The following is a 24,182-nucleotide window of genomic DNA, read 5'->3' as shown; positions in this document are numbered from 1 at the left end:
ATTATCAATGCCACATTCCATCACTTTGCTGGTGATTAATAGTAGACAAATGGGGGCCAGGTTGAGTTTGCCCTGTTTTTGTGCACATTTTTGTCAGAGATATGCCAGTGTTGTAGATGCCCAGGTTAGATGTGTGGCCAGCCCAGACAGTATAAGTCTTCAGCACTATGGTAGAATGTTGTCAACATTTATAACCTCACATAGGGGAAAGAAGCAATAAAATGATCTTTGTAAGGGAGAACCAATTTCCATTTACCCCTAATTAGGGTTCTGCATTAATGTACAGTAACAATGCTGTATTATTCTAGACAGCAATAGCGAGTCCTGAATATGTTAAGTGTCTGTGTAGGTGGGAAATGTGAATGATCTGATGCAGTAAAAGCTCCATTATACGTTTTCAGGTGTGAACTCAGAGTGCAGGCATCAAGGAGTCTCTCAGGAGGAGTCCAGTTCAGGACGCTACCAACTGAACTTCCAGGCAGGAATCAATCTCTGCCAGAGCCTGGGGACCACCCTAGCAACATTAGAACAAGTGGAGAGGGCGCAGAGAGCTGGCTATGAAACCTGCAGGTACGGAGGTTTGAGTCAATGAATCCATCTCTCTTTCTCTCTCTGCTGGAAATGGGTCAATTAGCTCAGGTCAGGGAGACAGGTGGAGTTTGTCAACCCGCTGGTGGCTGGACAAGGTACTATCAGCAACTGGCTATCTTAACCATTATAAAAGCAACACTCACACATGATACACACACACGCACACTGACCAATCTTTCACCATCTTGGGCACACTGTCCTTTGACAGCCTACAGGAAACTGGACAAATTTTTGTTTACCCAACTGGTTCAATTTTGAGTGTTGCCAGTCTTTTGTCTTTCAGCTTTAATGCTCATAGTGATTAACAAATGAAAATATTCAAATTAAATGAGCAAAATTACACGCCCAAAATTGTCTAAGATTGGCCTGTAGTAGTCCACCAGTCAGGAGATGAAGCATACACCTCACTTGGGAGAGGTAATCAGAACGTTTGAGAGGTTTTATTCTATATCCCACTCCCCAATCCATAAACACCCCTCCAACTCTGAGAAATATCAGTACTCTTAATTGGTTCATCAAAGACTTTGAGAATTCTGCAGCAAGAAACTCACTTCCTGACTCCCCAAAACCTGTCCGCCATTTACAAGGCACAAATCAGGAATATGATGAAATACTTCTCACTTCCCGGGATGAGGGAAGCTCCAAAAACAAAAAGTTTGATGCCATCCAGGAGGAAACAACTGCTGGATTGGCACCCACATCCACAAGCACACACTCCCTCCACCACCAATGCTCCGTGGCAGCAGTGTGTACTATCTACAAGATGCATTGTAGAAATTCACCAAAGCTCCTCAGACAGCACCTTCCAAACCCACGACCATTTCCATCCAGAATGACAAGGACAGCAGATACATGGGAACACCACCCCCTGCAAGTTCCCCTCCAAAGAGACTCACCATCCTGACTTGGAAATATATCTCAGCTCCTTCAGTGTCACTGGGTCAAAATCCTGGAATTCCTTTCCAAACAACATTATGGGTCTGACATAGACTGCAGCAGTTCAAGAAGGCAGCTCAATACCATCTTTGCAAGGGGCAACTAGGGACAGGCAGGAATACTGGCCCAGCCATTCACTCACCGTGAGTGAATAAAATAAATCAGATCAATGCTTATTAACATTTATCATTTTAGCGAGGAAGCTCCCTCTGACATTATGATCCCTTTAAAATAAGTTCCGGCCCTCACTCCCACTCGCTTTAAAAAAGTGGGATTCCTCACCACACCTAGTCCTAGCCCCCAATCAAGTTCTTTTTTACAAACTGAAGAGTTGCTTTGACAGAAATTGCATTTCTTTAGTGCCCCTCCAGGTGGAATTTTATTTAAAGAGAGAGCTCCCAGCTCCAACATGAAAATCCCTTTAAAAAAGGACTCTCCTAATGTGCTTTTTATAATCACCATTTTCACCAAGAAACTGTCTCCTCTTCAAAGCCCATTGAGGTTACTTGCTATGTGAAAGGGGGGGAATTCTTTCACTGATCCCTTTTGATCTCTCTCCAGCTCTGAACGGACTGTCTCAATAATATGGTCTCAAGTGAAAAGGGAGGTTCAAAGCCTGGCAGAAACCAGAATATCATGTTGCTTATTACAAGTAGAGTCATAGAGATATATAGCATGGAAACAGGCCCTTCGGTCCAACTTGTCCACGTCAACCAGATATCCTAAAGTAATCTGGTCCCATTTGCCAGCAATTGGCCCATATCCCTCTAAACCCTTCCTATTCATGTACCTATCCCAGGAAGATTGGTGAAAGAATGGAGAACTAAAAGTGGAGGGAGAAAGGTTTCAACCTCTCTGGTTTAACAAATGTGCCCATCAGAACAAGGTTAAGACTGCCACAAATATCTATGTGTACAGTCAATGGACAGGAGATTTCCATCACATCTGGGAAAAGATCTTTTCCCCATGGGCTTTTAACCACCAGGCTCTTAATGCACATTCTTTTCTGTTATACTGACCTGAATGTTGAGGATTGACTTGTAACTGTCTGACTGCTCGATGTTATGCTGTGTGTTGTTCTGCAGATATGGATGGATTCAGGGTGGTCTGATTGCTATCCCTCGAGTAGTCGGCCTCCCCAATTGTGCGAATAACTTTAGAGGGGTCTACACCATTCAAAAATCACCCAATGATACCTTTGATGTGTTCTGCTTCAATGCAACAGGTAAGTGATTGTTTAAGTGATCCAATTCCTGCATTGCCAAGGGATTTGGTGGGAGCTTTCTCCACCTTAAAGGGATTTGAGAGGGCTCTCCTGCCTTTCCAAAGGGACCCTGACAAAATAACAACTGGCACTAGCTGGTGGTGGAGGAATGATCTTCTCCTATGATTTCTGAGGAAATGAGCTTCCCAGTGACAGTTTGGACCTCTCACAGACTAGCCATCTACTGGGTGACAGGGAGGATGGGATCTGGGTCTGGGTGATGGCAAGTTGATATCAATCATTGACCCTCTCTAGATTCAGCAGCATTGGGCGGGAACTAGGAGTCAATTAAATAGCTGGCCCTTCTTGGAGAGAGAGAGAGACTGTGTGTGTGTGTGTCAGTCTGAATGTGCATGCATATGTGTATATGTTGGTCTGGGTGTGTGTGTGTCTGAGTGTATAAGTGCGTGTGTCAAGTCTGAATGCATGTGTCAGTCTGTGTGTGCATGCGTGTGTGAATATGTTAGTCTGAGTGTGTGTGTTGGCCTGAGTGTGTCAGTATGAGGGTGTGTGTATGTGTGTGCGTGTGTCAGTCTGAGTATGTGTGTGTCTGAGTGTGTGTTAGTCTGAGTATGTGTGTCAGTCTGTGTGTATGAGTGTGTGTTTCAGCCTGAGACTGTGTGTGTGTGTGTGTGTGTGTGTGTGAGTGAGAGTGTGTGTGCCTGCGTGTGTGTTTCAGTCTGTATGTGTGTTGCAGTGTGTGTGACTGTGTGCTTGTACAGACGAATATGTGCATGTGCAAATGTGTGCACTTGTGAGTACATGTGTGTGTGCATTATGTATATATGCACGTGTTGATGTGTATGTGCATGTGTGATTGTTCATTTTGACAGGTGTTTGCATGTGAACTTCAGTGTTCACACGTGTGAACGGTTGTATGTGTGTGTAGGAGTATGCAGTTATTTTTAAATCTGTAGAATTGATTAATTTCTTTTCTTACTTCCAGAATATGAAAGTTGTAGCTCTGAGATTTCACCACCAACACAGTCTCCTGCTGACCCCAAGATGATCACAGTCAGCCATGTTCTCACCACCCATGGAAAACACACTCCCAGCAGCTTACAGACTGGCAGAGGTACCTCTGGAATTCACTGTTTCCCTCTCCATTCTCTGTCATTGTAACTGAGACCATGTTTCCATGGGACATTCTTCAATAATGAGAACAGAAATCTGGAATTCTGCTTCTGACTAAAGAATTGTCTGCATTTTTTAAAAAAAAACCTACTTTCCCAAACATATAGAGCTAAAGTGCAGTTTACAGGAACAATAATGATCAGGATAGGAAAGGTGATTTTACCCTTTTCTTAGATTCAGAGACAAAGAAGTGTGATGGACGCAATCGCAGAATAAATCCAACAGCTCTTTTTAAGAATTTGAAACAAAACTGATTCTATTAAATCAGACAACCTCCTTAGTGATCTAAACTGAGGTCTTCTTGTTTAATTCACAGGGACTATTCCCCTTTGAAACTTTTCTTGATGGTCCCAGTGGTTGACTTTGCAGGATTTCCCAGAGTTAGAGTGTGAAAGACTGCATGCTTTCTGGATAAGGATTAGTTAGTTGCTGGGTAATTTTGCTGTTGATTGGTTAACATATTCCCAAATTGTCTTCCAATGGCTTAACTATTATGGGTCCTCTTCCTGTCCCTTGGTGACTCCTATCTGCTTTTGATCAGCGTCCCATTGTTCCATTTCAATTAAAATTGGTCTCATCAATTTCAGCACACGTACCTACCACATCCACTTGTTTCCACACACCAAGCATTGCCCTAACCTGTTCCTTACACAGACTCACATTGATGTACATTGTGTGAAACAGTAATGGCCCTTATAGACTCCCAGCCTGGTTTGTACTGTGTGAATATGGACATTATTAATCATTATAGATACTCAGTGCTTTACTCTGCCGGCTTGCACAATGGTCATTTTTGGTTGCTATAGGCTCATGGGGGGTCCTGTCTGTGTGAAATGGCCACAGTTGTTTTCAAATCCCTTCATAAGCTCAACACGACCTGTAGTGCCGTAGTTGCATCCCAGTGAAACCTCGCTTAATAGAAAATCTCTCAATAGAAATAGTGGGAACTATGGGAAAAGTGCGGTTAGGGGCAGACCAGGAAAGAATTACACTCCGGATCACTCAAAACTCACCCAGAAGTGTATTACCAAGTATAGCACAGCCTAAATGAAGATCCATTTTCAGATGCTTCTCAAAACCTAACTCTTTATCTAACTCTCTATCTAACTGGCGAAGTTGTTTGTTGACCCCAATATCTCCTAACACTGTTTAGTTTGGTCCTGATGTTTTACACTGAGCGACTTTGTATCAATATAGATTGCTGTTGCATCATTCAGTCTGGATTTATAGTGTTGCTGCTGTGAGTGTGATGAGCATTCAAGGTCAGAAACCCAAGCAGTGAAGCCCACATCCCTTGGGCCTAACGGTATTGATCCTAAGGAATGAAGGGTGGATGCTCTGGGTCATTAATATGGTCAGGGTGGATCAGAAGGAGATGTCATTGATAGGTGGGCTCATAAATCTGAGCAGGCTACTGCCCCTCCACCCAGATCCCGTAGAATAATCAGCTGCGCATTCACATGAACAAAGAAAAGGGCATGATAACTTCTGGGGTGATATTTGAAAGAAATATTGTTAATTGTACTGGCGAATGTGAGTCCTGAATCCAACATAGTTCCCTTCAATGAATAAATCGTATTGACAGATCATGGTGCTGGCTGAAGAGACATTGAATCGCGAGCCACATGGAGTGGGAAGATCCCAGGTTCGATAGGTGGTCTCTTCTGGACTGGCTGATTCTCAGCTTGACTATCTGTGTGGTCTTCTCTATCCCCAGTGAGATCCAGCAGAGAAACCCCTTCCTCTTGGACGTTATCCAAGAAGCTGACCCCGTTTCCCCTCTTCCTGCGCTGGGGAGCAGTGCTGGAGATTGGGGTGGTAGGGATCAGAGAGATCGCGATAGAGAAGCTTGACTGATGGTCTGGTCTGTTGGAAATCAAACAGCTCTTTGTTTCAAATGTTTTTCTTCCAATTAAAATTGGCGAGTATAAATGTGCCTCAGATTAACTACAATGCATAATTTTCAGTGAACAAATATGAAGTTATCTGTGTTTTGTGACTGCACTGTTTGAACTATCATTCAACCTTTCATGTCTTTGTGTATTTACCCTCCAAATACAGATGGGGGAGCATTGCAGATATCTGGGTGAACAGTGATAGCCCCCATGGTCGGTCCATCTACAGTAGGGGCACAAGTCAGGACCTATCCTCAATTTCCAAGCCTCTTGGGGCAGGATCTGTAGTTTGGAGGTTACTAAGTTTGACATTTTCCTAGGTGTGCAAGTATGAAGCTTAGAAATGCTCTAGCAGCATTACAATTTACTGCATTCTCACAGTAGCAATGTACAGGCTTCTGGGGCCAGTTTTCATATCAAGGAAATGATGGGATTCACTGCAATGGGTTTTATACTTTTGCGCACCTGGTTTTCCTCAATCATAGAATACCAATAATATGTAAACAGGCCATTCAGCCCATTAACTCCACACCGTACCTCCGAACAGCATCCCATCCAGACCCATTCCGAGAACCCTCCATTTCCCATGGCTAACCCACTCAGTCTGCACATATGGGCAATTTAGCACAGCCAATCCACCCAACCTGCATAGCTTTGGATTGTGGGAGGAAGCTGGTGTACCCGGAGGAAGCCCACAGGGAAACAGGGGAGAAGGTGCAAACTCCACGCTGACAGTCACCCCAGGGTGGAATCGAACCTGGGTCCCTGGTGCTGTGAGGCAGCTGTGCTAACCACTGAGCCACCGTGGCGCTCCATTGGATTGGATGGGATGGAAAGCTACCAATCCATCTGATCCCATGGGCTTCCTATTTTGGAAAATGTTGTTCAAATTTTCCTCCTGTCGCCTGTGCAGGTGAATTCCAATCCACCTTTGGGCAGTGTATCGACATCCAACTCACCCTGCTCCTTGAACTAACCAACATCAATATGGTCATCAGCTTTCAAATCACTGCTAGTTCAATAAATGGACTTCACAACAACTGGCAGAAAACCTTGGGCTGATGAACCCACGCCACCATATTATTTGTTTCATCTCCTGTTACCACACGGCAGTGAACCCTTTTGTTAATTAAATCAAACACCCAGATAAGCTCACCTCACCTCGTAAGCTGTTAAAATATGTGACAGAGAACTCCCAAAGTCCACTATTTAAAGAAAAAATATCAATTTAAAAGTGAACACAACTTTAAGTCTCCTTTCTCTTAAATGTTTGTTATCTGCCTCCAACTCTATAACAATATACTGTTCCAATATTCACCTGTGTTAAAGTTACATCAACTTAATTTCAAAACCACACAGTGGCTGTAAACTCCGGTGTCCTCCTGCTTTTGGCTGAAGATCTCCCGGGGTCACCTTCTGTCTTTTACTACAAAGATGTTTCATGTGACAAAGGTACCTTTGATAGAGAGTGTTTTGAATGGCAGTTTACTCTCTGTCTAACTTTCTAACTGCCTGCCTCTTTCATACCCCCAACATCGGATCATCTCATTGGTTCAATATTGGCGAAACAATAAATTCAAAATTGATTGGGTTTTAGTATCCTGGAGCATAATTTAAACTAATTAGTTAAATTTGAATTGTTGTCAAGATAGCAACCAAATCAGGTATCTATTTCACAGTCGAATGTTCCATGTTTTCAATTTTCCAGTAAACTCTGAGACTGCGAGCTGCTCTTAGTTCAAAACAGCATTCCCTCTCTCAAACATACAGTGCATCCCTTCAAATTCATAACAGCTTTAAATTATGATGATGTATTGGGAAAAGGGGGGAGGTGTAATGAGACTTGGGTCCCCTTGTACACCAGTCACTGAAAGTGAGCATTGTGGGTGCAGCAGGTGATGAAGAAGGCAATGGGATGTTGGCCTCCCTTGTGGGAGAATTAGAGTACAGGAGCAGGGAGGTCTTGCTGCAATTGTACAGGCCTTGCTGAGTTGCACCTGGAGTAGTGTGCGCATTTCCGGTCTCCGTATCTGAGGAAGGATGTTCTGGCTATGGAGGAAGTGCAACAAGGTTTTACCCCCAACTGATTCTCAGGAGGGCAGGACTGACCTATGGAGACTGTATTAGTCAGGACTATATTCACTGTAATTCAGAAGGGTGAGGGGGAAAATCTAAAGGGAACATATAAAATTCTAACAGGGCTGGACAGGATAAATGCAGGAGTGATGTTCCCAATGACTGGGGAGTCCAGAACCAGGGGTCACAGTTTAAGGATAAGGGGTTGGCCACTTAGATTGGAACTGAGGAAAAATGTCTTCATCCAGAGAGTGGGTGAGCCTGTGGAATTCTCTGCCACAGAAAGCAGTCGAGGACAAAACATCGAATGTTTTCAAGAAAGAGTTAGATATAGGGAGAAAGTGGGAAAAGGGACCTGAATTGGATGATCAGCGGGATCATATTGAAAGGTAGTGCAGGCTCAAAGGGCTGAATAGCCTACTCCTGCTCCTACTTCCTATATTTCTATGTTTCTTTCAGATGAAAATTCCTGTCAGTAGTCAAAGACTGAGAATAGAAATGCAGTATGCCTCAAACACTCTGCTGAAGACTTACTGAGCTGAAATGTTAAGTTTGTGTCTTTGTCTGTTGAGTCCTTTCAGCATTTCATGGCAATACCTCTAACTGGCTTCTACTAATAACCCCTCAGCAATTTATGCCATCGTGACTTCTCACTCAAACGTTGAGGAAATTGATCTCCTCCTCTGACTGCAGCATTTCTTCATGTGTACATGAGTATGTATTCCGAACTGCAAAAGCCAGGCGTATTGCGCCAACATGAGGTTGATAGATTTGGTAAGAGAGAAACGCTGATTATGGAACATTAGGCTGGTTAAAGTGGTTGATGTTGATGTCAGCCATGACCTGAGTTTATGGCAGAATACACTAGAGGGCTGAAAGGCCTCCTACTATTCCTGTGAAGGGCACGTGAGCGATGTTCTGAGAAATGGAAATTTAAGGTTGTTTTTCTCGTTTGTTGTTTAATAGTTATCGAACACCCAGCAACCCAAGCAGCAAAAGGTCGCAATGTTGTTACTACAGCAACCATGGCAGCAGAGAGTGAATCGCCTACCCTCAGGCTAGGGCCTGATGAGGCTTCACCCCGATTACACATCCAGTCAACGGTGTCACCTTCAGGGAAATCAGAAGCTACAGAAAAGCAGCGAACGCGAGCTGTATTCAGTGTGACCACAGGCTACAAGGCAGAGCTGGGCATGTCTTCCACCATGCCAGGACTTGTAGCAAGCAACCTCCCCGAAACCATGTTGCCAAGTTTGCAAAAGAATACCAGCGTGGCCACGAATGGCTCTGGGTACATTGGCGATATGAAACTGTACAATGAGTCAAACAAGGAAACAAAGAATCAAGTTACAGAAACCAAATTGGAACATCGTTCAGAGACAGATTTGACCACAATAGACAGCATCACTCATTCGTCCCTCTCTGCACTGATTTCAGACAACCCTCTTGAAGTGAATGTAACAATGATTCACACCAAGGTCCACAAAGATGCATCAGATTTCCGCCTCACTTCGGAAGATTCGTTACTGTTGCAAACAAACACAGAAAGTGGACGCAAGGAGGTGGTCGGTGTAACCGCCACACGGTCTTCTGAAACCACACAAAAGCCTACAATGGTTGGAATACACAGGGTTGGGACAGTGTCCATGCCAGTAACTCCAAATCCCACGGAGCTACCTCAGGAAACCGTTGCTGGCACCAGACTGTCTTATTCTGAACCTATGGTGAATGACAGAGTGAACGGAGAGGTGTCAATCCCTGTCTCACTGTCTCCAACTTACCTACCTACAGAAACTGGGAGTATTTCTGAAATAGTGAGTTCCGAATCTGCCCAGGTGCACTTGGATCAACTGAAGGTCACTGCACTTGATGCCAGATTGATACCTTCTGTTGCAGCGCCTTCTGATTCACCAGAGAATGGGAGTGCTTCGGAAGTGCTGACGACAGAGCCTACAGAAATGCTCAGAGAACACAGTACAGACTTGGGTGGTCATCAAAGGTTCTCTCTCACAGCATCTCCAGCCCCAGTTGACCTATTTACAGAAAGTGGGGATGGTCCCACAGTGATGCTGAGGTCAGAGACAGCACGTCCCGCTCTCAGGCTTTCTCCCAACCTTACAGTGGTTACTGGCATTGCAAGAATATCCACCATCCAACCGGCTAACCCAGGTTCCAAATGGGAGAGCCATTCCGCAGCCATGGGGACTGTTTCTCAGGATGTTCGGGTCAAACCAGCTCCATCTGTAAGGCCCTCTGGCTATTTGTCTAAAGCAACCACATCCTCTCCCACCAGAGTGGACCACCCGACCTCCCCTTTGCTTCAGTTATCGGAAATGGCCTTGACTGACATCCCAAGCACTAGTAAAGAGAAGCATAAAGTTAAACTAATGAGTCCTTCTTCCAGAAGGAACACGGTTCTGCTAAGGTTAATGACTACAGGGCTACCACATACCATCAGGACCCATGACTTTGGACAATCTGCCACATCTCAGACGATGACCAATCCAATCACGGTACAAGACGGTAGGTATAATTTACTGTATTTTTAGTATTGTAGTTGGCTCTTTGCACCAGTATTGTATACTTCCCTGTACAAACTGAAACTTATTCCCTCTCAATTACAGTTATTAGTCTCTTGATACCTTGGGACTTCCATTGCCAGAGTTTTTGTTCTGTCTGTAGAGTTATATACTTCAAGTAGTTAATCATCTCACATGCTCCAACCTACTTTTCAATAAGCAATGGTGCCTCCAGAGGAAATCCTCTGATTATTTCATTTTGAAGCTGTTCTTTGCTGGAATTCTTTCTAGTGCCAACATCATCCTGGAACCTCTTCTCCCCGTCCCTCCCCTGCGGTAACACTGGCACTTTCCTTCCTCACGTCTCCCTTTGAGGCCATTCAGCCCCTTGAACCTGCGCGTCTATTCATTTTGATCCAAAAAGGACCTGTATCTTAACCCAACTTCCTTGTCTAATAATTAAAAACTATCAGTCTTGGTTTCAACATTTTCAATAGACCCGCAGTAGCATTTTGGTGGACAGTGATCCAGTTTGGCTGAAGAATTTTCTGACATCGTCTCTGACTCTAACTTTAATCTTTCTGGACTCTCCCATTCAGAAGGAATAGTTTTCTTCCATCGAACCTGCAACTTATTCGATCATTCTAAAGTATTGATGGGCTTGTATGGTTCAGTACTGAGGGTTGCTGTGTAGCAGTATTTCGGTATTGCTATGGACCACGATTGATGGGTTGCTATGGAACAGTATTGTTGTGTTGCCATGGAGCACTATTGATGGTTGCTATGGAGCAGGATCGATCATTGCTATGGAGTACAGTAAAGTTGGCCTGTGCCACTGATGAAGGAAGGGTGTGCAAGTTTTAGAAATAAATCATTTAATGGATTTAAAACCAAAGGTAAATTAAAATTGATGTGCTATGTATTTAAGAAATTTATGCTCTTGACAACTAATGTGTAAAATTTGACACAATTCCTAATGTTTGATTGCCACTGGAGGTCTGTCAGTTTAGGCTTCTTTCTCACCAACAGGCCCTTCAATGAACTAGAAAAAACTCAGGTTGTTTTCTCTTGCATGGCAGAGGCTGAGGTTCGACTAGATAGTAGTTTACAAAATTATGAGATGCATAGGTAGGGCTGATGGTCATAATCTTTTGCCCAGAATTGAAAAGTCTAATACTAGGGGGCATGCATTTAAGATGACTGGGGGAAAGTTCAAAGGAGACGTGAGGGGCAGGTTGGTTTACAAAAAGAGTGGTAGGAGTCTGGGATGCAGAGTTGGTGGTGGATGCACATTTGATAAGGGAATTTAAGGGACTTTTAGATAAGCACATGGAATTTGCAAGGAGTGGATAGATCTGGACCAAGGGCAGTCAAAAGGGATTAGTTTCATTTGGTATCATGTTCGGCACAACATCGTGGGCTGAAGGGCCTGTCCCTGAGCTGCACTGTTCTATTTGCTATGATGTATACTGGGTATATGATGTATATTGGTTGCCTGGGAGATTGGGGTATGCACTTTCTGTATAAAACATGAGCTCTCGGACTGGATGAAACCTCAGATTTATGGATCTTTCTTTCTATTCTCTCAAGCTAAGCCAAACAGCACCAAAATAACAGATCGGTTTATTCTGGATGATCGCTTTGGGTTGAAGTTACAAACACCACCACCTGTTGGAGAGAAACCTCCTGAAGCCAGTTTTGGTAAGTGACCTGACCATTCTTAAACACAGTTCCCCATTTCTGGTGTATTTGCCACACAAAACGTTGGCAAATGCATGGAACATATTTGAGGCCATGCAGTTGTTTTGTTGTTGGAATATCCACTGGACATCGACTGAGTTCACTCACACTGCCCCACTCCACAAGGTGACAACAGAAATTGATGCCAAACAGAGCATTTCTGTCTGTGCACCGTGCACATTCCATGGGGATTTTTATGTGCTCAAAGATTTGAATGGTTCAAAACGAGAAATTATAACATCGTAGTGTGGCAACTTAGAGTCACGTTCAGTCAGCTAATTTGGACTAAAAGACTTTTGAATCAATGAACTATCATATCAATTATCTCATGCTCAGACTTATTATGATTTCTTTGATTTACTGATTCAAATACAGGCCAATTGATTTTTTTGTTTTGTAGGCAGCTGGGAAATGGTTTATGTTTGACACTTTATGCTTGATGTGATATTATCCTGAGCTGTAAACCATGAGTGGTAACCAAGACAGAAAACCGGGTCTCCCCCGGTAAACCACCTCATTGTACCAGCTTGTCTTGTCTTGTTCATCCTCATGTCAACAGTACCACTGAGCAGTCTGGTAGGCAGCTCCGTTCCTATGGCACTGTTGCGGTTTGTAAGCCTTTCACCTCCGAAACTTGAGATGCGAATCCAACCTGAAGAGCACACCTTTCCTGTCACTATTCTGCCTCACCGGATAGAAGGCATCATTGACTCACCGGTCCGGGTGAGTCTGAATCCAGGCCAATAGAAAAAAGCTGACAGTGGGCAGAGTGGAAAATGAGAGCTGATAGCTGTTTTTTTAGATTAGATTAGATTAGATTACTTACAGTGTGGAAACAGGCCCTTCGGCCCAACAAGTCCACACCGCCCCGCCGAAGCGTAACCCACCCATACCCCTACGTCTATATCTACCACTTACCTAACACTACGGGCAATTTAGCATGGCCAATTCACCTGACCTGCACATCTTTTTTTGGAGTGTGGGAGGAAACCGGAGCACCCGGAGGAAACCCACGCAGACACGGGGAGAACGTGCAAACTCCACACAGTCAGTCGCCTGAGGCGGGAATTGAACCCGGGTCTCAGGCGCTGTGAGGCAGCAGTGCTAACCACTGTGCCACCGTGCCGTGTTCTGCACCTTCCGCTCATAGCTGTGTTAGCAGCTTGGCTAGAGGCCACTGTCAGAATGTTGTCAGGGCCCATAGTCTTTGCGGTGCCTTCGGCATTACTCATAGCCAGGGATGGGGATGGCGGTGTCTGGGACATTGTCTGTAAGGTATTTGATTTGATTTGATTTGATTTTGATTTTATTTGATTTATTATTGTCACATGTGCCGAGGTACAGTGAAAAGTTTTGTTTTGCGTGCAGTATAGGCAGATCATATCATATAAAGAGCAATCGGGTAATAGAACAGAGCAAGGAATACGGTTACAGAGAAAGTGCACAGAGTCATAGAGACCTAGAGATGTACAGCACAGAAACAGACCCTTCGGTTCAACTTGTCCATACCAACCAGATATCCTAAACTAATCTTGTCCCCTTTTGCCATATCCCTCTGCACCCTTTCTATTCATATACCCATCCAGATGCCTTTTAAATGTTGTAATTGTACCAGGCCTCCTCCACCACCTCTGGCAGCCCATTCCACACACGTACCACCCTCTGTGTGAAAAAGTTGCCCCTTAGGTCCCTTGTCAATTTTTACCCTCTCACCCTAAACCTATGCCCTCTAGTTCTGGACTACCCCAGAAAAGACCCCCCACCCCAGGGAAAAGACCTTGTCTATTTACCCAATCCATGCCCCTCATGACTTTATAAACCTCTGTTTACCCCTCAGCTGAGCGAGATGAACATTAAATTAAAGATTTGAGAGTTCCAAGCAGAAGTCTAAAGCAGCACGGAAAAAGCTGTTCTTGAATCTGTTGGTACATGTGCATATGCTTGTGTAACTTCTGCCCGATGGAAGAGGTTGGAAGAGATTATAACTGGGGTAGGAGGAGAATTTAACGAGGGCAGACCAGACTGTGAGATAGCTCTCCCAATTTTGTCACTAGCTCCCAGATGTTAGAGAGGAGGACTTTGCAGGGTTGCTAAAGTGCTGAGAGTTTCTACAGCTACCTTGCTTTTGTAGCGGCTGATACAACTGAGTGGCTTGCTTGGCCATTTCAGAGACAACCACTGTGCTGTAGGCAACACCACTTAAAGATGGCAGATTTATTTTTTGGGAATTGTTGAACCCCACTGGCAGGCCATGGTGGGCATTTGAACCTTTTACTTCAGGCTGTGTGGATTAATAGCTCTGTGACATCACTGTTATGCCATCACATCCCCAGGCAGCAGGTATTGCTGGAACTTCAACCCAAAAACTTCAAACTGACGGATAAGCTGTCACCATTCAGTCAACTGGTACTCACAGAGGCAAATCCCTCCCTGGTATTTCTATTAATAACCACCTATCAAAGATGAAGAGTTATTTGTCAGATCTGTTTGCTAATCCTGTGGATTTTCTTCTCTTGTCCAGACTGGCTGATCGTGGTGGGAATTATCGGGTCTCTTCTCATCATTATATTTGGCGGACTGCTGACTGCATACAGTAAAAGGTGAGGCATAGAGCCACAGAATCGTACAGCATGAAACAGACCCTTTGATCCAATTTGTCCATGCCAACCAGATATCCTAAATTAATCTAGTCCTATTGACCAGCATTCATATCCCTCTAAACCCTTCCTATTCATATACCATCCAAATGCCTTTTAAATGTCATAATTGTAACAGCTTCCACCACTTCCTCTGGCAGCTCATTCCATACACGCACCACCCTCTGCGTGAAAATGTTGTCCCTCAGGTCCTTTTTATATCTTTCCCCTCTCACCCTAAACCTATGCCCTTTGGTTTTCGGTCTATCCTACCTTGGGAAAAAAACTTTGGCTCGTCACCCTCTCTATGCCCCTCATGATTTCATAGTCCTCTATAAGATCACTCTTCAGCCTCTGACACTCCAGGGAAAAAGGACTCAGTCTATCCAGCCTCTCCCTATAACCAAAACCTTCCAATCCCAGCAACATCCTTGTAAATCTTCTTTGCCCCTCTCAAGTTTAACAACATCCTTCCTGGAGCAGGGAGGCCAGAATTAAATCCAGTATTCCAAAAATGGCTGAACAAATGTCAAGTTATGCCGCAACATGACATCCCAACGCCCAAACTCTGCAAAACCAAATGCGGGGGCTGACCTCCCAGAGGTGACTAGGGCATGACCTTCAAGGGAGCAACAAGACACAGAGTGTTAAGCACACTGGCATCTCCTGGAGCTGGGTGGGTGGTCGAGAGAGTACTGGCAGGAAGATGATGAGATTGGAGAGTAGGGAGCCATAGCTTCCTTGACAATCTAATAGCATGGCTGAGCTGGGAGAAGCAGATGATGGCTATTGGGACCTTGAGAGTTTGGTTGAGTTATCCGGACCAAAGTAATGCTTCATAAACTGAAAGGCTGTGTCAAACACTTGCCTGCTCCTGATATGGCATAAGTGGGTGACATTGCAATAGAAACACCCAGGAACTGTCAACTGGGCAGCTCCCAGACCAGAAACAGACAATGCTGCCTTACAGTAGAATAACCCTCAACGATCCGATCAGAGAAAATGCAGGAATTTCTTTGTGCCTCAAACCAGTTATACAAGGTAGTGGAGGGGATACAATTATAACATTTAATTAGCACCTGAATGGATATGTGATTAGAAAGGGTCAGAGGGATATGCGTCAAATACTAGCATTAGACTAGATTAATGTAGGATTTCTGGCTGGCATGGGTGATTTGGACCGAAGGGTCTGTTTCTGTGCTGGACATATCTATGACTATGACTTTATTGCTATGCTTAACACTTCTCTGAGGTAATGATGCTCTGTCTAGACACTCTGTCAGGGTACTGTGTCCAGAGTTTCTGTCGAGTCATTCTGTCTGGAAACAATGGACAATCTGTTTTCGCACTCTATCCAGGCCCCTCTCGCTGTATGTTCTGTTCAGAAGCCCTGAAACATGACACAGCATGCTTCTCTGTATAACTTCATTGGTTACTGTCAGCCTAGATAACTGCTGTGCCTGTAAAGTGATGGGGTTTTTATTTACATAATAACTAGTTATAATAAATGGCTGTTAGATTCTTCAATACTACATTATCCAATTTTCATTTCTTCCATTACAGGACATAACTATTGCATAGCCATTTTAGGGAGCAGACTGTGCTTGAGGCAAAAATCACATCAGACACATCCAGAGGTGTTGTCTGTCTATCTGGGCCACCTCTCTCTCTCTCTCTCTCTCTCCCCCTCTCTCTCCAGCTCTATCTCTAAGAACTCAGTGTCGGCCCTCTGTAGTAACTGGTTAGGGGTCAGCCAGGGGGACCTCATTAATTGTGAGTTCCCTGATTGGGGCTTTTAGAGTCATAGAGATGTACAGCATGGAAAAAGACCCTTCAGTCCAACCTGTCCATGCCGATCAGATATCCCAACCCAATCTAGTCCCACCTGCCAGTACCCGGCCCATATCCCTCCAAACCCTTCCTATTCATATACCCATCCAAATGCCTCTTAAATGTTGCAATTGTACCAGCCTCCACCACATCCTCTGCATGTAAAAGTTGCCCCTTAGGTCTCTTTTATACCTTTCCCCTCTCACCCTAAACCTATGCCCTCTAGTTCGAGACTCCAGGGAAAAGACTTTGTCTATTTATCCTATCCATGCCCCTCATAATTTTGTAAACCTCTATAAGGTCACCCCTCAGCCTCCGACGCTCCAGGGAAAACAGCCCCAGCCTGTTCAGCCTCTCCCTGTAGCTCAGATCCTCCAAACCTGGCAACATCCTTGTAAATCTTTTCTGAACCCTTTCAAGTTTCACAACATCTTTCTGATAAGAAGGAAACCAGAATTGCAGGCAATATTCCAACAGTGTCCTGTACAGCTGCAACATGACCTCCCAACTCCTGTACTCGATACTATGACCAATAAAGGAAAGCATACCAAATGCCTTCTTCACTATCCTATCTACCTGCGACTTCACTTTCAAGGTGCTATGAACCTGCACTCCAAGGTCTCTTTGTTCAGCAACACTCCCTAGGACCTTACCATTAAGTGTATAAGTCCTGCTAAGATTTGCTTTCCCAAAATGCAGCACCTCGCATTTATCTGAATTAAACTCCATCTGCCACTTCTCGGCCCATTGGCTCATCTGATCAAGATCCTGTTGTAATCTGAGGTAACCCTCTTCGCTGTCCACTACACCTCCAATTTTGGTGTCATCTGCAAACTTACTAACTGTACCTCTTATGCTCGCATCCAAATCATTTATGTAAATGACAAAAAGTAGTGAACCCAGCACTGATCCTTGTGGCACTCCACTGGTCACAGGCCTCCAGTCTGAAAAACAACCCTTCACCACCACCCTCTGTCTTCTACCTTTTATCTTGGTCCAATCAGAGAGCCCTGGCTGACAGATATAAAAAGGAGTGCTGGGGGTTCTGCTCACTCTAGGAGCTGACTCGGTGCTAGCTGGGTCAGTGTCATGTACTATGCATGTGTAAATAAAGGGTGACTTAGTGACGGGGTACCGACTTCTGGAGTAATTTCACACTCTCTTTTTCTCTTTCTCTCTCTCCTTCTCCAAACACTCCGGGAGCTCTGTCTGGGCTCTCTGGGCCTTTTGGTGGAATGGTTTAATTGTGCTCTTTTGATATTGATTTACGAGTTTGTTATAGTACGTCTTGATTAAAACAGCTTCTAATAATCAACATTCTATGACCCTACGTATGTACTGTCAGGTTGTGTGGGCGGAAGAAAAGTTTAGCTATCACAAGGCCGCAGGACGATAATGCAGCCATCATGGACAATGGGAATGGGAGACACCTGGTGGATGAATCTGGAGTGAAAGCCGATATAAAGAGGTCAGACGAGTGGATCCAGCTGATGAGTAAAGATAATGTGGAGGTTGTATCGGAATCAGCCGAAGCTACCCGGTTAATGAGTGGTGAAGAATCAGGAGAACCATCCGAGAGGGAAATGTTGACAGCCACAGCTGCTGAAGAGGACAGGAGCTAGCGTGGGAATCGTGGTGGTGACCCAGTTCTGCTCCTGTCAGCACTCTCCTTTTGTCGCTGGCTCAATGCAAATCTACTAAATGTGTCTGTCAGCACTTTGATAAGCTGTGTGTAAAATCCCACAAAGTTCTGTAAACACCAGTGGCTATGATGCCAGCTCGAAAGCACCAGCATATCTGCATGAGCACAGAGTGTTCCACCTTCCCTTCCTGTGTTGAACTGCATTTCATTCCTTGGGTCCATCAATATGTTGAATATATCCAACTGCTTTGCTCTCATATCAGCCAGTGTCAACAACCTGCCATCCCCACATGTCATTGCTGGTCCCTTTTTCACTTCAGGTTGCCCTCATTCTCTTCCCGTGTTGGAATGTGTAGTTGCAATGTTGTGGCTTGATGCTTTCATATCAGATCCTATCAGTTACATGTTGGATCAATTCACTCGTGTGTCACTGTCTTGTTGAGCCTTTCCACCCTGGTGTCAGACTCTGCCAGTGCCCTGTGCTGTTTTCACATGAAATGCTTCTCCTTCTCCATCAGCTCTCACTCCCCTCCCTCGATTCATCCCGATTATTCTACACCCTGGGACTGAGGGGCCAAATGGATCACAGCCTGTTAAATAAGCTGTAGGGGAAAGGAATGTAGGACAATGGCCCCATTTGGAACAAAGTGAGAGACTGCTTTAATAGAGCTAGGATAATATTGAGAGTGACAAATTCACTTGAATCAGGACTGATATTCTTAGCAAAGCCACAGTGAAGTTAGTCCGCTAAACTTTAGTCCTGTTTAAATTCACAGCACCCTCCGATTTCGTATTTTTGAATAAACTGCCAATGTCCTCTCAAAGATTGCGAGGAATCCGGAGTATGGAATTGAATGTAGTAGGGAGCTTTATCCCATAGGGGGAGTCGGACAGCAATGTCAGAACGGCAGTGATATGTTTTATTCACAACCACCTGTACTGAGAGTGTTTGACCCCAGTTCAGAGGGAAATTAACCCAGATTTAAAATTCACTTCACTTCTCATTCAGTGGCTAAATATGAAGAGTGTCTAATTCCCAGAACCAATAAATCCCCCCATGGCCTTTTGGAGATGGGCTTCATCATATTGAGGAACGGAAAATCACTGTAAATATAATAAAATAGTCAACAGTCCAGTGTGTGAAGGAATGATGTGTTAATAGTTTGTTTAAACTCTACTTCTATTTTTAATAACTGCTTGTAATATTGTGCAATGTCAGTCTAGATAACAATGTAGTGGAGCCCCCTGGGCTACTCCCTCAGAGTAAGGGTAAGGTGTTTCAGCACCTCAGTGTTGCAGACTGCAGCTCACTGTCTTTGCCATGTCTGTGAGCTGTAGGAGTTGTATATCCAATCCATAGTCTGTCTTAACCATGACTGAACCTGGTCCCTGTGCAAGCGAGATGCACCATTCACACAGACCAGTGTCCTGGCAATGTCAATACTCCCAACATTTTAGACTTCCAACCAACCACCTCCAGCCTCCTCAGCCGCCCAGCTCCCCGGCTTTCTGTCGGCTTGCATTTGAAGAGGCAGGTTGACGTTTTGGAGCAGAAGAGAAAAGTCTGGATGTTTTCAGTAGGTCAGGCGGCATCTGAGGAGAGGAACAGTGGATGTTTCAGTCTGCTGAAAGGTCACAGGCCTGAAACAGTGTTACGGTCTCTCTTTTCACAGATGACTTTATCGAACTGGTGAGTCACAAGTCAGCAGATTTGCTTACAGTGTGAATTACTAGCACAAGGCTGATATGGCTTGTGGATTAATCCTGTAAAACATCACTTAGGAAGATGTTTATTTGTATATATATCATCATCCCAGTCACAGGGGATCACTATTTTAATTGCACATTTACTCAGGACCCTGTACAGTGTTTGATACATTGAGATAGTTCGATAACGGAGATCAGTTCATCTTTAACTCGCCTCGCACTTTGCTCACTGCTTTCCACCGGTGATCCAATCACAAGACTGTGATGGACGAGCAGATCCTTAATGTCAGTACTGGTCTTGAAGAATAGTTGGACACAAGGAAGGGGATGTTGGGTACCAGACCCCTGTTAGTCACTGAGCAGCTGTTTGATGGCACTATGTATCTTTGTGTACGAAACCAAGTGAATGCTTGTATCTATCAGTCACATTACTACTCAACCTATACAAAGTGAAGCGCAGTAGAGTATGAATTCAGTTTCCTGAGCCTCATCCTCTTTTAAAGTCCTGAATGAGACTCATGAGCATCCTATTTACACTGCACGTAAAGGCAGAATGTTAGCTCTTGTTTGCTGTGAATTAGCAAGGAGTAACTAACTCACTGGTACTGCCAGTCTCGACGTAAGCTCTTGGTCTCAACAAGGTAGAAAAATCCATTGAGACATGAAATCGGTTCAGTGCACAGGTGGACACTGTTGACATTGGAAGGATGCAACAAGCACAGTATTTGGGCTTGGTCAATATTTCAAAGTTTGGAAAGGCAGAGTATTGAAGACTGTCAGTGGCCTTAGGTACTCAGCTCGTATAGAGAAGATGCTTGATGCAGTGTTGATCCTGTGCAGTACATGCACCAAAGGCTGATCACATCACATTTACACAGTGTGCTCCCATGCAACATTGAGATCTTTGTTCCCCTATTGGCTCCTTGATATCCAAAAGCAGTCTCGCGGAAATTTCAAACTGACTCCTGAAGTCTTGGGGGAAGATTTGACCTTTTTCTTCTATAATGCAATTTAGCACACGTCTTGGTTTAATGTATTGAGAGGTTGAGGGGGGAGGGGTGGTGGATGGTAGGAAGGTTAGGGATCCAGATCGTTCTTTATGCCCCAGGTCTGAGGGATCCGGAATCCATTCCCATTCCTGAAACCCCGGATACTGCCTACTTGTCAGTTTCTTGTCTGGTCAGAAACTGACCTAATGCAGTGAGTTACCAAACTTTGCGCTCAGAGAGACCAGAGACTGTCAATTTCCATCCCAGCTTTGTAAATTGGATTGATATATTTGAAACAATTTCAGACAGGAGGGGGCCTGTTTGTTTGTGTCATTGTGTTGACCCTTTGAGCTTGTACTGAATTCCTCTCACAGATTAACAGAGGCAGTCAAGAGGGCAGTGATTGTGTTAGTATGGCTTTGAAATACTGGATAGAGGGGTCTGACAGTTACATTCAGTGTTCGTACGATCATTGGCAACAAGCATTGCCAGGCGTTAATGACTAAATCTACTCCTTTTATTTTGTAATGGGTAAGTTGTGAGTTAACGTTTGTGGTCGTGAGAATACAGAGTTATTTATTTTGGGTTGAAGATATTATAATTGGATGCTGTAAAACACATTGACAAACGTCTGCATCATGTGGCTATTAACATGTATTTCAAACTCCAATGGAGTCAATAGTCTTCTGTATTTATATTAAAAGAACTCTAAAAACATACTGCTTTCATTTATTTTCTCTTGTTGTGGTCTAATGGATTCACACGTATATGTTTGTCACTATCCGAACACGTGTGTATTTCTGTTTAAGAGAAATGTGTTTTAATTTGTGCATTTCTGACAGATTCTGTGTCAGTCTGTGTCTATTTCTCTGTCTACTTCATCTTTCGGCCTGATGGTTTCTCCCATGTTCATGTGTGTGTGTATTTGTGCATACATATGTCTCTGTGTGTCCCATTTTCCCACGTGTTTGTCTTTGCCTGTGTCTGCCACTCTATGCCAGTGTGTGAGTGATGCTAATATAGGCTGAGAGGGTTCAATAAAGAACATTGGCAGGGGACCTTGTGTAACACTAAAGCTGGCATTTGCCAGTTGAGTGGAATGGCTTTTTGTGTGCCATGGGCTCAACGTAATGTTTCACTCATCAAACAATGTGGTAGTGATTTGAAAATTCTGTGTCTGAGCAGAGGCAGAGGTTATTAATACACTGATTGATGGCAATACCACACTGACCTGTCTTAGGGATAACTGAGGTCTAATTTGGAACTTTAGGAAGTAGAAGTGATTGGCATCCAGTGGATATAGCAGCCCTCACTTCTTTATTTATTAAGTGTACAGCTTCCATGGATAATAAAGAAAGGATTGAAAGAGGCCAGAGAAAATCGGAGCAAGAAGAGGCCATTCGGCCCCTCGAGCCTGCCCCATTCAATATGATCGTGACCGATCATGCAAGCTCAGTATCCCATTCCTGTTTTCTCTCCGTACTCCTTGATCTCTTGGGCTGCAAGGGCCACGTCCAGCTCCCGATTGAATATATCGAACAAAATGGCCCCAACAGCTTCCTGTGGGAGAGAATTCCACAGGTTCACAGCTCTCTGAGGGAAGAAATTCTCCCTCATCTCAGTCTTGAATGGCTTACCACTTATTCTTAGACTGTGACCCCTAGTTCTGGACTACCCCAACATCGGGAACATTCTCCCACATCTGGCCTGTCCAGTCCCATTAGGATTTGGTGTGTTTCTGTGAGATCCCCACTTCATTTTTTCTAAATCCCAGTGAGTACAAGCCCAGACGATCCAGTCTTTCCTCATATTTCAGTCCTACCATCCGGGAATCAGGCTGGTGAACCTTCGCTGGACTCCCTCAATAGGAAGAATGTCCTTCCTCAGACTAGGAGACCAAAAGTGCACACAATACTCTCGCTGTGGCCTCACCGAGGCCCTGTATAACTGCAGTGAAAAACCTTGAGGTCTGTGGTGTGCAACTTGCATCATCAAAATATTTAATTTCAAATGTCAATGGAGGGAAGTATGAGTAAAAGTATGTGTTTTTTTTAATTAATGTCTTTTTTTGGAGCTTGGACATTAAATTAGTGGAGTATGGCTGTTGATTTATATTTCTGAAGGTGGTTAAAAATTAACTAGTTCAGTCTTCCTGAAATCATGAGTTTAAACCAGTGCCTGCCTCCTGGAGTATTAGTGGAAGTTTTTAAAAATAATTGTGCGAGTTTATGACCAGAGAAAGAAAACGTTAAACCATTAGCTGTGCAGAATCTAGGATTCTTTTAGTTAAAACGCTTTTGAGAAGCTTGAAGGAGACCTGACTGAAAGTCAATTAGTCCCTCCTAGAGAAAAGACATTGTGCTGAGCTGTTAAATAAATATGTTACCTCAATTTGTGTAGTTTGTGAAAGTTCCAGACCAGGGGTGTTTGGTTAGAATTCTGTGTAAATTATTCAAAGATGAGAAAGTCTAAGATCTCAGTTTTGTGAGAGGTCAAGGGAAAAGATCTCACACCTTATGGAAACTAAACTGAGAAGAAGCAATTAAGTCCACCCTACTACAGATTGAATAAATAACAAATTTCTTTGGATGCTGGGAAACTGTAAAGTGATGATGTTGGAGAATAGTTGGGATTTTGCTTTCTGTGTCTTCTGAAACCTTCAAACTGTGAGAGATTTAGAAAGCTTGGTCGATTTTATTTTTGCTTCTTTTGCATAATAAATTTGTTTTATTGAGAAAACCAAATCTGCAGCCTTCTGTGCTTATGTTTCAGTAAAAGACTGCCATGTTGTAAAAATATTAAGTCAGATTTCAACCTGGGATCTCATCTATTCAGTGGTAGCAAGTGGGGGCTCTTGCTGGGACCTGAGCTTAATGAACTTAAGAGCGACCAGTGTCTCTTTAAAGAAAGGGAAAGGATCGTAAAATGCTGTGCTGTGATGATTTTTTTTGCACAGGCTTTGAAGATGGCTTTGAATGTTTCTGGTGTCACGCCTCAAATATATCAACCAATCCCTATAGTGTGGAAGCAGGCCATTCAGCCCATCAAGTTCACACCAACCCTCTGAAGAGCATCCCACCCAGACCACCCCCTACCCTAGCCCTGTACGCCTGCATGTTTTTCCCCAGAGTGAATCCACCTGACCTGCATATCTTCGGACTGTGGGAGGAAACCGGAGCACCTGGAGGAAACCCATGTAGACATATGGAGAATGTGCAAACTC

At 44.0% G+C, this 24,182-nt stretch overlaps 1 protein-coding gene across 1 annotated transcript in view; it reads left to right on the top strand.

The window, feature by feature from the left end:
* The window catches only part of cd44a (CD44 molecule (IN blood group) a), a 57,380-nt gene extending 35,704 nt beyond the window's left edge, over window positions 1-21,676 (top strand). The window contains exons 2-8 of the mRNA XM_072591845.1: window positions 402-570; window positions 2,613-2,752; window positions 3,738-3,866; window positions 8,863-10,419; window positions 12,006-12,116; window positions 14,677-14,755; window positions 17,967-21,676. Coding sequence (XP_072447946.1) covers window positions 402-570; window positions 2,613-2,752; window positions 3,738-3,866; window positions 8,863-10,419; window positions 12,006-12,116; window positions 14,677-14,755; window positions 17,967-18,243 — 2,462 coding nt within the window. The 3' untranslated portion in view covers window positions 18,244-21,676. The remainder of the gene's footprint in view (window positions 1-401; window positions 571-2,612; window positions 2,753-3,737; window positions 3,867-8,862; window positions 10,420-12,005; window positions 12,117-14,676; window positions 14,756-17,966) is intronic.
* The last annotated feature ends 2,506 nt before the right edge of the window (window positions 21,677-24,182 follow it).

This window comes from Chiloscyllium punctatum, chromosome 22 (genome assembly GCF_047496795.1).
Source record: "Chiloscyllium punctatum isolate Juve2018m chromosome 22, sChiPun1.3, whole genome shotgun sequence".
Lineage (NCBI taxonomy): Eukaryota > Metazoa > Chordata > Chondrichthyes > Orectolobiformes > Hemiscylliidae > Chiloscyllium > Chiloscyllium punctatum.
Note: the sequence above shows the minus strand (reverse complement) of the source record. Positions and strands in the feature narration are given on the sequence as shown.